Raw genomic sequence first — 14,162 nt, 5'->3', positions numbered from 1 at the left:
TCCCCACACTGGGGTGACAGGTATCTGTATTAGAAAGATTCCAAATAGGGCAAAAATGGTTTTATTTAACATGCAGCAAAACAAGGGAAGCAGCTGATGTATCCAGTAGTTTTTTGTCACGAAGTGACCTCAATAGTAACAAGTAACACTCATAAATAACTAAAGCCTAAAGCTTATTGTAAAGGTACATTCCGTGTAGTAGTCCCACAGAGCTTCCCAGGGCTGCAGCAGCCCATCTCTGGAGAGCTCTTGGATTTACTCCTTAAGGAGTGAAATGGATTCACTTTCTTTTGTCTGTCTTTACAAAGCAGTGAAACCTGCTTGCTGATGAGGGGAGGGGGCGATGGCCTCTTGATTAAGGAAGCCTGGCAAGAGCAGGGAGGTGTCAGGGCTGCCTCTCCCTGGAGCTGGCTCTGGCTCATCCAGCTGAGCGCAGGTGAGCCACATGCTCATTCCCCAGCGGCTGGGTCTTACCTGCCTGTCGCCCTGTGAAGCCTGGACTCCCCGGCCCAGCTGTAGCCAGTGGATGGAGCACTGTTGAAGCAATAGGGCCTGGTGACTCGATTCAAGCAAGGCCCCTAATCTCACCACCTCCAGACCCAACATATCGCTGACAGTGCCCCTCGGCAGCTGGGGACACTCAGGGTTTCTGGGCAGCAGGTAAGGACGTAAGTTTAGTGCAATGCGCCTGCTCCTGAGGCCGCCTATTCCCAACCGCGAGCCACCCTGCAGGCCAGCTGGTAGGAGGAGGGGGCCAAACCAGGACACGGGGTGCTATCCTCCCCTCAGAGGCGTGAGGGCAGCACGGCGGTGTGCTCCACGCCAAGCAAGAGGTAGTGAGTGAGAGAGATGGCCTGTTCCCGCAGCAGGAGGCACCCTTTTCCCGGAGAGTGCTGGGCATCTGCTTCCGGAGAAGGCGCAACACTGCTCTTCCATTTCCTTTCCTGGTTGTGGTTTAGGCTGCCGCAAGGCCAAGTTCTACTTCTAGCAGCTGCAGTTCCTCATCCTACTGTGATGTCCATGGGACACAGCCTGCCGCCGCCAGGGCCCAGCACAACTCCTCGTGGCCGTTCCAGGGTCGTGCTGCCCACAGAGGGCAGGAGTGGCGATCCAGCAGCACCAGCGCCCTGCTCTGGGTCCAGGGCCGTGCGGGAGCTGTGGGCTGTGCCCTCCTCCCAGGAGCCTGCCAAGGGGAAGCCTGGGTAGCAGCAGGGCTGAGAACTGGGGATGTGAGGACGTGGTCCTGAAGGAGGGCCCTGAGTCTCTGCATCAGAGGATGCCAGCGCAAGGGGAAAACCCACTCCAGCCTTGGGGCCATGTCCCGGGCCGGGAGGTGCTGGGGAGAGGGGGTGGCACCTGGGGCCACTCCCCACTCCTGATGTATGTGGCCACTTCAAGTCACACAGGTAGATAAAAACAGGTCCTTCTGGGGGCCGAAGGAAGAGAGATCACAGCAGCGGCTCGGCAGGGCCCATTCCACATCAAAGCTCTTAAGCACAGCGGTTAGGATGTGAAGGAAGACCAGGCCTGGAGAGCCTCCCCTCTCAGGGTAGCCTGCCTGGGCTCCAAAGTGCAGCCAACACGTGTCCTCTGGGGTTATAGGTTCCCCCACTGCTCCACGGGGGGGAACTGGTCCACCTCACCCACCTCGGTGCTCAGCTGCTCCCCCAAGGCAAAGGTCAGCCTGTACCGAAGCCTCGCCTTCTCCTGCAGCAGAGGGGCCGCGCGTCAGACACCCCTTCTCTGACACCCTTGGGGCGCTTCTGTGCAGGGGACACGCCCTGCTCCTACCACCCCATCCTCACTTGGCCTTTGGGCCAGAGTGGAAAAGGGACGTGGGAGAAGCAGTAACAGTCCAGGCTGGGAGGCAGTGGACGTGGGCGTCCAGTCTCGGGCAGCTGGGGCTTTCAGGGGTCCCCAGCTCCAGCTCACCTTCAGTGGGTTGGCCAGCAGCATGACCTGCGTGATGGCTGCAGGTGGCTGGATGGGGCTGAAAGGAGAGAGTTCTGTCCCAGAGGGTGGCTGCAACTTCACTTTCATCGACTAGAGAGAGAGAGAGGCTCCTTTGAAGAGATGGCAGGTGCCCTTGAGGTGGAACGGGGTGTGGACATGCGGGTGCAGGAAGAGGCCCCAGGGAGCGAGGATACCTTGGGCACTGCGGCCTGCAGCACGATGCTCTTGATGGGCAAGGGAGCCGTATTCAGCATGGACACCACCACCACCAGCACATCAGGCCGTCCTGGAGGACACTCCTTGGCAAAATGGAAGAGGATGCGGAAGCCGTTTTTATCATAGGCTGTCACAGGAAGGGCACTGCCTGTGTGTAAGAACGGGGCAGGTGAGGGCGGGGGGAGAGGCGGGCCTGAGACAAAGCACCGCAGCCAGGCGGGAGGGCACGGCGACCCCGGGACCAGGAAGCTCCTGAAGGAGCCTGGGAAGAACCTCCCGAGTGCACAGCGGGGACAAGCACAGACTGCGACACGGTAGGGAGGGCCGCGTGTGGCTCTCAGGGACTCTGGCAAGAAAAGCCTGGACCCACCCGTCCCTTGCCATGCGGCCCACACACCTGCAGGCTGGGAACCCCGCCCCTCACCCCAAGCCTCCAACACCTACTAGGCTTGATAGACTCCAGGGGCACGTGGACACTGGCCAGGGAGAGCTCGGGCCCCTTCACGGGGCTGCCCTGGGCCTGGAAGAGAGGGCTGCCGGGCCCCGCGGAGAAGGGGAGGAGAGGCCGAGTGGAGGCGCCACTGGGGAGCAGAGAGGGGGCGGCAGTGCCCGGGAAGCAGCTGGAGGTGGCGGGTTTCACCAGGCCCGAGGTCCTGGGCAGCAGGAAGGAGGACAAGGCATGTTGAAGACCAGGCAGAGCTGCTGACCGTCCCGCACAGGCACCCCCAGACTAGAGCTGGCTCTCCCCTCATCCCACTTCTAGATTCCAGCTGACCCACCAGACTGAGAGGGAACTCCCACAACCCCCTGGGGCTGCCTCCCCAGCGCCCCTCTCCCACTCATTACACTTTGGCCTCCTCAAGAAGCTGGTCGAGGACATCCAGCTGGTGCAGGGTGCTGTCGCCCAAAGCGGAACCACGGTGCCCAGGGGCGATGGGCTCAGCCTTTGGGGCCAGAGCTGGGGCCAGGCCAGTGGAGAACAAGAAGGGGCTGGCTTTGGGGGCAGGAACGCCAGCTGGGGCCACCAGGGCCTGGGAACTGCCTGCGGGGGCCACCGAGGGCTGGAGGAGAGGCCCATCTGTGGGGCTACAGGCTCCTGGCCCAGGTTTGGGGCTGAAGAAGTCCAGGTCCGACCGCTCGCTCTGGGGAATGAAAGTGGGAGTGAGGGGGCCCTGCAGGTGGTGAAGGCTGCAGGCTCTCCACCCAGCCCACCCCCCACGCTGTTCCTGGGGGCTGGGCTGAGCCCTCTGCAAGAGCAGCCGTCCTATGGATAGGGCGCGCAAAGCGCTGTGTGCAGGATGGTGCCCAGGGCCAGGACAAGGCTGGGAAGTGGAGGCAACACGGCGCCCGCCCCCACCTGGAGCAGGGGCCACTGGCTGTTCCCAGCTGCCTTGGCGGGAGGAGCACTGGGTGCCAGGTCGGTGAGGCCTGAGGACAGAGAAGACGGCTGTGGTGGAAGAGGCTCTGGGCTGGGGCAGCCCCAGCCCCACCTCACCTGAGGGAGGGCCACCCGTAACCACCAGGCCGCCCAAGGGTGACAAGGCGTCCCCTGTAGCTTCTGGAAGGGAATGGACCCTCTTCTGTCTTTATGCTGCAGGGGGCGCCTGCTGAGGAAGGGGGAGCACAGGCACACAGGATGTCCACCAGAGGACACTGCCCTGGGCCCTCCTTCCCACCCTTGCTAAGCACGCAGGGTCCCCCTCGGGCCTCCCCACCCCAGCACCTCTCCTCACTGAGGCCCCAGAAGCCCCGGGAAGCCCCCTACAGGACGCACCCAAGCAGAGCAGCTCCTCATCCAGCAGGCTGAGGGCGTTGCTCGTGCTGCTGGGCCCTGGGGGGGCCTCAGGCTGGCCGGGTGAGTGGCTGCGGCCAGGGCCTGAGGCCTGGGGTGGCGGAGGGAGGACAGGGATGCCCGAGCCGGCAGGGGTGGGGGCCAGTGCTGGGGGCGGGCCGCTCGGCACCTCCACCTCCGCAAGGTCGATGAGAGTGCCTTGGTTTCCTGGATGGATAACAGAAGAGGACAGGAATCACTGGGGGCCCCTCCTGGACTGCGCAGGGGGAGAAGGACCCTGAGCACAGCCTCTGGCCACCTCCCAAAGCACCTGTCCGGGCAGTGGTGAAGAGCTGGTGGAGACGGCAGGTGGGGGAGACCCTGTGTGACCTCCCAGGAGGGGCTTGGGGGGCTCAGAGTCCCCTCAGGCCCGTGCGCTGATACAGGGTCACCCTGCACCGGGGACCCAGGCTGCTCTGGAGGGAGTGGGGAACCAGAACACTTTACCTTCCGAGTCGGGACTGGCTGAGGTCACCACCTCACCGTTGACAACCTGCCCTTCAACGACTGTCTTATAAGAGTTGATGACCCGGGAGAGGTTGTCACTGGCCTGTAAGATGTCCCCTAGTACCGGAGAGAAATCTGTCACTCCCGGCCTGACAATGCCCCCACCACACACATCTAAATCCCCGGGTCACCCCCCAACCACCCTTCCCAGTCCACTCACCTAAACTATTGTCACTGTCCTCGGTCTCACTGGCGAGTTTGAATAACGCCCGCCTCTTGTTCTCACATCGATCAAACAGCTCCTAATAGAGACCCAGAGAGGAAAACTCAAGCTGCTAGATCACCATCCACGCCACCAAGTTCCGGCTCCCCTGGTACATGTGTTAGGTGGTACCACACTTTACCCATATCACCTAACCCAGCATCCACACCAGAGTCCCGGCTCCCCTGGTATCAGGTCAGCTCCTGGCAGAGTCAGGCTCTGCACACACGTCTTCCTGCTGCCAGCCTCGGCCACTCTGAGTCACAAAACACCTGCTCAGGCGGAGAGGCTGCCAGGACAGCAGGTCCCTTCCCACTCCCGGCCTGGCATATGCCTCAGAATTCAGAGTCTCTATGTGACCGAGGACGGAGGAGCACATCAGGGAACCAGGGTGGGCCTTTCTCTGCCCAAGCGTCCCCAGGCAGAAGGCAAGGTGGAGAGCAGGGGTGCCCCCCGAGGCGGATCTGCAGAGCCACGCAGACGGAGGGGGCATGGAACGAGTCAGCCACAGCTCATGGGCACTTGGGGGCACCACCCCTCCCGGTCTGGCTGCTGGCAGAGGATGACTGCCAGGTGTGTAGCAGCGTCTCGGGGCAGGAACGCCCTCTCTTGGGGCCTACCTTCATGAGCTCCTTGTCTGCCTCCGCAGAACCCTCTCTGCTATAGTGACGAAGCATCTCACCAAGCAGCTTCACGCTGTTATCGACCTCCTCTAAGGTGTGCAGACGCTCGGTCACCTTCTGGACCCGCGCCTCATCCTGCGCCAGAGGACCAAGGAGCGAGAGCTCAGCTGGACTTGGCCCACTGCCCCCCAAAACCCCGCCAGGGAGGGTGCACACCTGCCCAGGGGACACGCGGGCCAAGGCCCGCCCCACGGAAGCTGCTTTCAACACGTGATTCTTGGAACCACTGGCCTCAGACCCAATCGACAGCTCTTCTTTCAAAGCAGCAGCCCGCCTACCCCCAAGCCTGGCCGCACGACTCCTGCTCCCACGTGTGGGTGAGCCCTGGGGACAGGGGAAGGGACCGCTGCTCTGGGGCCATGGGCTCCTCCCCAGGGCTCAGGGCCCACCCACCTCCTTCACCATGGACTTGATGAGCTTGTTGGCCTCCTGTAGGTCATCTGGGTTTTTGCTTTTCAATAGCTTGGCTAAAAGCTGGAAGAAGAGGGCATCAGAGGCGGAGGGACGGCAGCACCCCCCGGGGAACACACAGGAACTGAGTGCAGCCTGGTGCTGAGTGAGCCCACGCCCCATCGAGGACTTTACCTTGGATTTCTCCTCATCATCAAAAACAGGGTTTTTGGGACGAGGCGGTGGAGACGGGATCAGCGTCCTGTCCACAGAGATCAGCGGGTCGGAATGCACGATGCCTGAAAGGGGATGGAGCAGTGGTCGCACAGGCTGGGCCGCCCTGGCACCCTTTCCCACACAGCAAGGGGGGGGGCCCCGGGACCAGGCCTGCAGGCCGCACACATCTCAGCCCCTCAAAGCCCAGCCCAGCGGCCCCTGCTTGGGCAGACATCCGCATACCCTGTCTCTTCAACATGTGGTAGGCATCCTTGATCTTTGATTCTTCCGGCAGGGCCAACGTCCAGCTATAAAGCAGCTCAATAACCTTGGTCTTCACTTTCTCAGACACCCTGTCCCCCAGGTACTAAGGAGCAAAAGAAATGGGAAAGCTGAGTGTGTGCAGCCTGGAGGCAGAGACAGAGGGAGGCTGTGCTCACAGCAATCAAATGGCTGCTAACTGGCTGCAGTCCCCAAGCCGCCTCCAGACCCGTGGGTGTGAGCCGGCATGGGGGAGGGGAGCGGCATCCATGGGGCACAGACTCCGCTCAGGAAGGAGGCCGGGAACTCATCACTGTATTCACGCACAACAGGCCAGACACACAACTGCACTTTCTCCCGAAGGAGTGAACAAGAATGCCTTCACTATGAAGAAGTGTCCCCTCTGCCGTAAGCGTGTGCCCAGAGCTGAAGCGACACTAGTGTGTGGCCGTGGTCGAGAGACGAGGGCGGCCGCGTGAGCACGGCGAGGAACAGTGGCTGCTGTTGCGGAAGCCCCATCAGTGGGTGCACTGAGGCCGGGAGGGCGGCAGAGACGTCCCTGTGTGCACGTCCACCCTCAGCACGGCGTCCTCTGAGCACAGGACCCAGGGAACCCCGACCCCGTGGAGGCGCTGGTCCGCGTGGTGAAAGCCGGTGAGGCGGGACCAGGGAGGAACACAAAAGAAGTTCTGAGAATCAGAACTGCCACCGACTGACCTTCGGAGAGACGACTTTGATCAGCTCATTCAAAAACCGGAACTTCCCCACTTCGTTATGGAACCTCCTCCCGCAGTTCTTCATGCAGGCTTCCAGCACCTGGAGCACAGAGGCCAGGTGCTCAGACCAGGACCTGGCGCTCGGCCAGACCCCACACGCTGGCGGCACTGCACACATACTCGCCCGAGGAAGGACCTAACCAGAAGAGGCAGCCCTGGGGGACATCAGGCAGTGGGATTACTCACAGAAGAGTCCCTCAAGGTGCAAACCCCTCTGGGGAAGCTCAGCAGAAACTAAAGTAAAAAACACTGAAGCCCAGATAACGAGACAGTCAGACGGTCACCCCTGGAGGTGGCCTGCCTGCAGATCCTGCCCTCGGGCTTCACAGGTAAGGAGATGGAGGCAGAGACCACATGCTCCTCTGATTCAGGGTCCAGGGCTCTTTCCACAAGCTGATCAACATGTTGGGCAGGCCGGAGAGGATGTTTCAATTCTGTTTTCTTCATCTAAGACGGACATGCTATTTTCCCGCACTGAGCCCCATTGATCTCCCTCTGGGGCCTCAAGTTCTCAGGTGCTGCTGTGGGGCCTAGCACCTGAGTTTATGCCAAGGAGCGCACCACCCAAGTGGTGCCCCCTGCCCCAGCGTCCATCTTTGTAAATCGGGGATTTTCAATCACACTACTACAGACGTTCTGGGCCAATCACTTTTTCTGGGAGCCTGTCCTGGGTGCTACAGAATACTCAGCAGCACCCCAGGCTCCACGCACGTAGATGCCAGCAGCACCCCCCGACCTGTGACCAGCAACAGTGTCTCCAGACGCTGCCCAGGGTGCCTGGGGGACAGAGCTGCCCCCGCTGGAGGGCCAGGGTCAATGAAGCCTTCGCTCTGCGGAGCGCACGGCACAAGCATGCGTGCAGGCTAAGCGCCTTTCCCCACCGACCCCCTCCCGCCCTTCCAGGAGCTAAAGGGAGTCAGGAGAGAACCCCGGCATCCTGGCTTAGGGGAAAGCCCGGAGGCGCCTCAACACCGCACTCAGCTCTGAATCCCCCGAGTCTGAATAAACGCTAAGATCTGCCCACTGGGGTGATGCCTTCACTAGTGACCCGCATCATTTTTAGCTACAGGACAAATTACACTTGGCCAGCTCTTACCTGGCAAGACAGCTCTGTCAGCCTCTCTGCGCCCCACCCGGGGCCCACGGCCACTACCCCTCTGCCTTGGCCTCTCTGCTTCTCCCATCAGACCTCGTGTTCACACTCAGTCACCCGTGATGCTTGGGCCTGGCACGGGGCACACGTGTTTGTGGAACAACTGACTGTGCAAGGTCCAGGTAAGTCTAGTTTGTATCCAGGATGCTCAGCTGGCCGAGGGCGTGAGCCATGACCCCCTCACAGATCCCAGCGGACTCGTGAAGATCCATCACCAGCAAGAAAAACCTACCGTCAGGGCCTGGACCGCCTCCCATTCCTGCGGAGACTGGATCTTATGGGCCAGCAGTCGGACGGCGATCTGTGGCCTAGAGACCAGCAAAACCACACCTTCAGGACGCTGCCCCTCGGCCACCTGGCCAGCCCTCCTTCGCCAGTTTTTCACTTTCCCAGTCAACCATCTCTCACCTGCCCCCTACCAGTTTGAGACTCACCCTTCAAGCTCCTTGTTGATCTGATCACAAAAGCCAATTATGTATTCCCAGTCTTCCTGGCGATTAGAAGGATTGGTGGCTTTATCTGGGGAGAGAACGAAGAAGACGACAACTAGTTGTTACAGAGAGCAAGGAGGACACCATGGAAGGTTTTCCTCACATTTTTAAGGCACTGATGTGATGATTTCTTCTCTAATGGAGAAGACTCAATAATTCAGTCAGACAGCAACTCAAATACAAATACTTAAAAAAAAAACTTTTTTCTAGTTGTGCCGCATGACTTCTAGGATCTTAGTTCCCTGACCAGGAATTGAACCTGGGCCCTAAGCAGTGACAGAGCAGAGTCTTAACCCCGGACCACTACCGAATTCCCTACAAATATCGCTTTCTGTCCAGTATTCTGAAAGTTACAAACAAAAAAGAAAACAAATCTGAAGCTTCTCATTTTAAGGTAAGCTAACGACGTTTACTGAGCCCTCTAAGCACAAATTGTGCTGTCTGTCCATGGGGTCACAGAAACAGAACCTAAGCTTGAGTAAGCAGCATCCCTCAGTTTAAATGGTCTTCCACGATCAAGGACAAAGACAAGCACCGAAGAGGGTGTCCCAGGGTTTAAACTCCAGGAGGTAAATGCCAAGTCTCCTAACACTTGTCGTGTGTCGTCTCTTCTCCATCATGCCCAGATCCTGTGCTTAGAGAGGACGGCCCCAGCTGAGAGTGGTTAAATGCATTCCCATCTCTGATTCAGATCTTGGAGTCAGCCTCTTCCAGAAAGCACTCTCAAGCTGTGTGCTAAATTTAGGGCTTCAGGTTCAGAAAACAAATGGAAGACTGAAGGCGTGTATCCTTTTTTAAGTCCAGGCTCCTCCAGCAGATTTCCACCAGGGCCAAAAGCAGAGTGAGGGCCTTGAAAAAGCCTTTCCCAACAAGGGGTGATGTTAGAGGTTCCTGAATTCTGATTACTCGTGACTGTGTTTCTTTACTTCCCTTTTCCTAATGTTAAAAATCACTAGCTCCACGCTCAAATCCTAACAGGGACTCCTAGCCAGCCCCATCCCCCGCCCCTCAACAGGCATCACAAGGCAGCAGGCGCCACCCAGTGGCCGAGGGAAGACCTGCAGTGTCCAGCACTGTGCGTGCGGGGCAGCTTTTCTGCTCTGGAGGCCAGAAAATTCTGGTGGTTTAGGATCATATTTGGGGGAAAAGAGAGATGTCAGTCCTCAGTCTTGAAAAGAGAATTAGCAGGCCCTTGAAAATGTCATGCTTGGAGGGAAGGGAGATTAATTCTATCCAGAGGGACTGTTTGTTGCCACAGGGACCTACTGGCTGTCACCCTCCAGAGAAGCCCTGAGTCTCCCCCACCAGGTGCCTAAAATTTTCTCAGGTGTCAGCATGGCTTTGTTACTAATCCCTAGCATTTGAGATTCTCATATGACATTAAGAGGGTGTGGGATACAAAAATAAGATGGTTTGAGGAGCCATACCTGCCCCTGTCACTACAATCATTTTGGGAGCAGTCACACGCCTTCCACTGTTTGCCACTGGAAAAGATGTCACAGACACAGGGGACAGGTGCACAGCCCCTCCCCTCCCCACACACAGACACAAAGCCACGGGCGTTCACCAAAAATGTGTCCTGCCTGGAGCTGCCACGACTCCATTTCTGATTTCAGGAACGCTCCCACCTACTTCTCATTTTCGTTCAACAGCTCGAGAATCCCACTTCCTGTCCCCCAATGACTTTTCTACCGCAAACCCGCAGGGAGCTCTCGGCCTACACATGAACACAAAGCCGTGGTTTCAGCCACGGTTCGCCCCAATTCTGAGTATCTCCCCCCACTCTCCAGCCAGCTGAGACAGCAGACCTCAGTCACCCATAAAACTGCAAGAACCTCTGGAGATAACTTGGGGTGACTCAGGCACTCCGCCTGCTCACCGCCTCCCGGCAGATGCACACACCCACCACCCACTCAACGTTCCCCTTCACCTGCAACGGAGGTGACGCCGGAGCCTCCCCTGTAGATCTTGCCTTCCAGAACGGCCCCTCTGGGCTCCAGGTTTCTATTTTGGGGTCTCTGTTGAAAGTCTTATGCTAGTCTGTGTCTCTGCCTCTATACATCCAGCTCTCATTTTCAACTAGCTGTGACTGTCGTGGGACCTCTGGTCCAGAAGGGAGGGGAACAGCAATGGCCACCCTGCCCCAACACGGCTCAAACAGTCCAGTGACAAGTTCCACATAGCAAGGATAAGGATGGAGGGGAAGTCAAGGGTCAAACTTTAGTGCGAAGGTCTTGAATCAAGGAGACTTAGTCAACCCCCAAGTCTTTTGTTAAACAGCCACAGAAAACTAAGCAGACAAGTCAGGCCCTGGAGGAACCACAGGAAAAGTACAAGATTCGGACCCTACCCTTGAGGAGGTTAATGCAGCACGTGAGGAAACAACCAGAGCAAAACAAGACGGGAATTTTAAGTGCTCATCTGGTGCAGAAACGAGTCTAAAAACACTCATCATTTCTCCTCCCTGACTTCCCTATTTCTATAAATGGTGCCACCATTCCAAAGCTCCTTTTGCCCCCACCCAGGTACCCAGGTCTGAAGGCTCCTTCTTCCCTCTCCTCATCCATTTTCATTTGGAGAAGGCAATGGCAGCCCACTCCAGTACTCTTGCCTGGAAAATCCCATGGACGGAGGAGCCTGGTAGGCTGCAGTCCATGGGGTCGCTAAGAGTCGGACACGACTGAGCGACTTCACTTTCACTTTTCACTTTCATGCATTGGAGAAGGAAATGGCAACCCACTCCAGTGTTCTTGCCTGGAGAACCCCAGGGACAAGGGAGCCTGGTGGGCTGCCGTCTGTGGGGTTGCACACAGTTAGACATGACTGAAGTGACTTAGCAGACTTAGCAATCTCTTCCTTCTCCATGTCTTTACTACGTTTTTTCCCCTCAAGGCTGAGCCCTGGCCCTCGGCAGTTAAAGTGCAGAGTCCTAACCACTGACCTGCCAGAGAATTCACCTCAATGTCTTTTTGTGTGTTGTGCTCAGTCACTCAGTTATGTCCGACTCTTTGCAACCCCACAGACTGCAGCCCACCAGGCTCCTTTGTCCATGGAATTTTCCAGGCAAGAATACTGGAATTGGTTGCCATCTTGTACTCTAAGAGATCTTCCTGACCCAGGGATCAAACCTGAGTCTCTTGCCTCTCCTGCATTGGTAGGCAGATTTTTTTTTACCACTGAGCCACCTGGGAAACCCCAGTGTCTTTTAAAAATTGTTTTCTTACTCCTGCCCTGACCTCCTGATTTCTCACTTGATTCCAGAACTTCTGCTCCAATCCATCCTATGTAAAACACCTATAGGAACCTTCCCAGAACACTGACTTAACAGGTACAGTATTAATGGGAATCCCTTAACTGGAGACACAGACTTCTTCGGGTGGAATTGGAGCCAGTCCAGAGTTTGGCTCTTCCCAGCTTCCTCTCCCATGTTCCCACAGGAACGCCCTGCTTGAATCAAACGTCTGTTACTGTGTGCCCAAACATGGCCTGCTCCCTCCACACCACTGTCTGCTGTTTTCTTAGCCTATTTTCCCATTCTTTAAGGCCTAGCTTGAGTGCCATCTCCCCACTCGGAGAACCATCTCCCATTTTACTTATCCCCAATTTCCCAAAATAAACTGTCTGTATTTTAGCATTTACGGTTCCTGCTTTTTTACTTAAAAAATGCTTTATCCACTCCAGCACCACTATCATCAAACTGAAGGCAAAGACTTTGAACTTAGTTTTCGTTAACACCTCACACAGCAGGTATTCATTAAGCACTGATTAACTGCAGTAATGACAGGACTTTAGAGAAGGCTGAAGTCATCAAGAGATGGTTTGTGGGGAAGGAGATGCTGGGATGGGTTTCAAAGCATGTAAAGGGGAACAGGGCTTTCAGGAAAGGAGAGGAATGTGTGTTGGTGGCTCAAGAACATCCAGCTGACAGAAGCAAGCAAGAATGCCAGGAAGTCGCAGCGAGGCAGGGGGACAGCAGTGCAATGACCTGACTGAGCAGAAGGGCTCTGGGAGCAGAACTGGGGGAGAGGCGGGGAGACCTGAGACCTGCCCAAAACGTCAGTCTAAGTAACAGGAAAGGGCCAAAGGCCAGTCTCAGCTCTAGTCTCTACAGATACCTTCCCTCTCCCCCATCACCATCTCCACTCTCCCTCAAAAACAGGTCTAAACTCTAAACCTAGCCTATTAGACTCAGCTGAGGTCATTTAAATTTCTACGAATTCTCCATTAACATCTCTAAATGGAACCAATTCCAGAGTATTTATATCCAGTTGGTGGCTCTGGGCAAGTGAGCTGACTAGAGCCAAGGTGTCCTCTTGTGACACTGTGACACCAGTACCTACTTTGCTAGGATTCTTGATAAATGAACGTCTTTGGAGCACTCTGAGCTCCTGGGAGAACAGTTCCATATACACAGAAGGCTGTGACCTGCCTGCAACTGCAGACCTTGCAAATGTAACCTGCATTCAACCACCTGAACAGGGTTTCTTATCAAGGGGACTCAGGCAATTGGAGGAAACGGGCATCACCCCTCAAGAGGCTGCAGGCTCTAGTAAGTAACTGACAATGCACAAGGCAGCGCCTCCGCTCCAGCCTGTCTTGTCACCCTGCCCAATTTGTCTTCACTTAAACAGGGCTCCAGGGACCTCCTCTAGCCCATACTTAGTAAACTCAACGTACTAACCCTTCAGCCAAATGCAACCTGCTAAAGTTAACCTGTATTTCCTCACAGCAATATAAATGAGCGATCATAGCAATAGGCCGCAATAACTACAATATCGGGCTGCGTCTCTCAGCTTGGCTGAGTAGTTTACCAACGAATGACTCGTTAAGACATGCAGGGGGTGGGGAGAAGGGTCCCCCAACAGAGCTTTCATCATGCTTCGGTTACCGCAGGGAAAAGTACTTTTTTTCCTCTCTCTCTGGATTATTTTCACCTCAAACATTCAGCCTGCGCGAAGCAGTCACTTCTACTGGAATACACGGTCAAAATTCTGAAGCTATGTGGGTATGCTCAGCACCACCCACCGCTCCCGGAGTTTCAGCCCCAGTTCGGAGCTTTCCCCTGCGTCGGAAGAGCGCAGGGGTCCCAGAGTCACGGCCTTGCGCGGCCCCACCACAGCTTCCCCAAAACGCCTATGCATGTCATCCCGAAGCACTTGGCTGTCGCTTTCGGGCAGCGCGCAGGAGCGAGAGGAGGCGCCGCGACTCAGAGAGCACGGGCCGGACCGCCGAGCTGAGGAACGGGCGCGATCCCGGGGCGCTCGTGGCGCGTGCGAGGCTTGGCGCGGGCTGCCGGGCGGCGCCACCGCAGGGCCGGGGAGGCAGCCGAGGGCTGGGGAGAGGGGAGGCTCGAGCGCGAACAGACTCGGCCGCGGATACTCACTCAGCCAGGACTCCAGAGTCTCCCCTTCCGCCTCCGCCATATTGCAGCCGCCCGGGCCGGCCCAGAGGCCTCAAACCTCGCGAGAACCTGAGAGAGACGG

General features: G+C 57.1%; 1 protein-coding gene across 3 annotated transcripts; it reads right to left on the bottom strand.

The window, feature by feature from the left end:
• On the bottom strand, nucleotides 46–14,159 carry GGA3 (golgi associated, gamma adaptin ear containing, ARF binding protein 3). 3 transcript variants are annotated; one of them, XR_001919635.1, is made up of 17 exons: nucleotides 14,063–14,159; nucleotides 8,623–8,707; nucleotides 8,421–8,496; nucleotides 6,977–7,075; nucleotides 6,242–6,365; nucleotides 5,978–6,081; nucleotides 5,786–5,866; nucleotides 5,330–5,467; nucleotides 4,668–4,749; nucleotides 4,448–4,564; nucleotides 3,944–4,168; nucleotides 3,527–3,597; nucleotides 3,016–3,311; nucleotides 2,614–2,822; nucleotides 2,148–2,252; nucleotides 1,933–2,043; nucleotides 46–1,707 (listed from the first exon to the last, which is right to left on the bottom strand). XR_001919635.1 is itself a non-coding variant. In XM_018063824.1 (17 exons), exons 1-17 carry the CDS (start codon nucleotides 14,100–14,102, stop codon nucleotides 1,597–1,599), a joined length of 2,139 nt encoding a protein of 712 aa, XP_017919313.1. In that variant the 5' UTR covers nucleotides 14,103–14,159; the 3' UTR covers nucleotides 46–1,596. The 3 variants fall into 3 exon arrangements, 2 of the variants coding, with proteins under 2 accessions (XP_017919313.1, XP_017919314.1); XM_018063824.1 differs by having other exon boundaries at nucleotides 2,148–2,317; XM_018063825.1 differs by having other exon boundaries at nucleotides 2,148–2,317; nucleotides 6,977–7,190; nucleotides 14,063–14,115.

The sequence above is a fragment of the Capra hircus genome, chromosome 19, assembly GCF_001704415.2.
Source record: "Capra hircus breed San Clemente chromosome 19, ASM170441v1, whole genome shotgun sequence".
NCBI classification, from domain to species: Eukaryota; Metazoa; Chordata; class Mammalia; order Artiodactyla; family Bovidae; genus Capra; species Capra hircus.
This window is presented reverse-complemented; position numbering and strand designations above follow the sequence as displayed.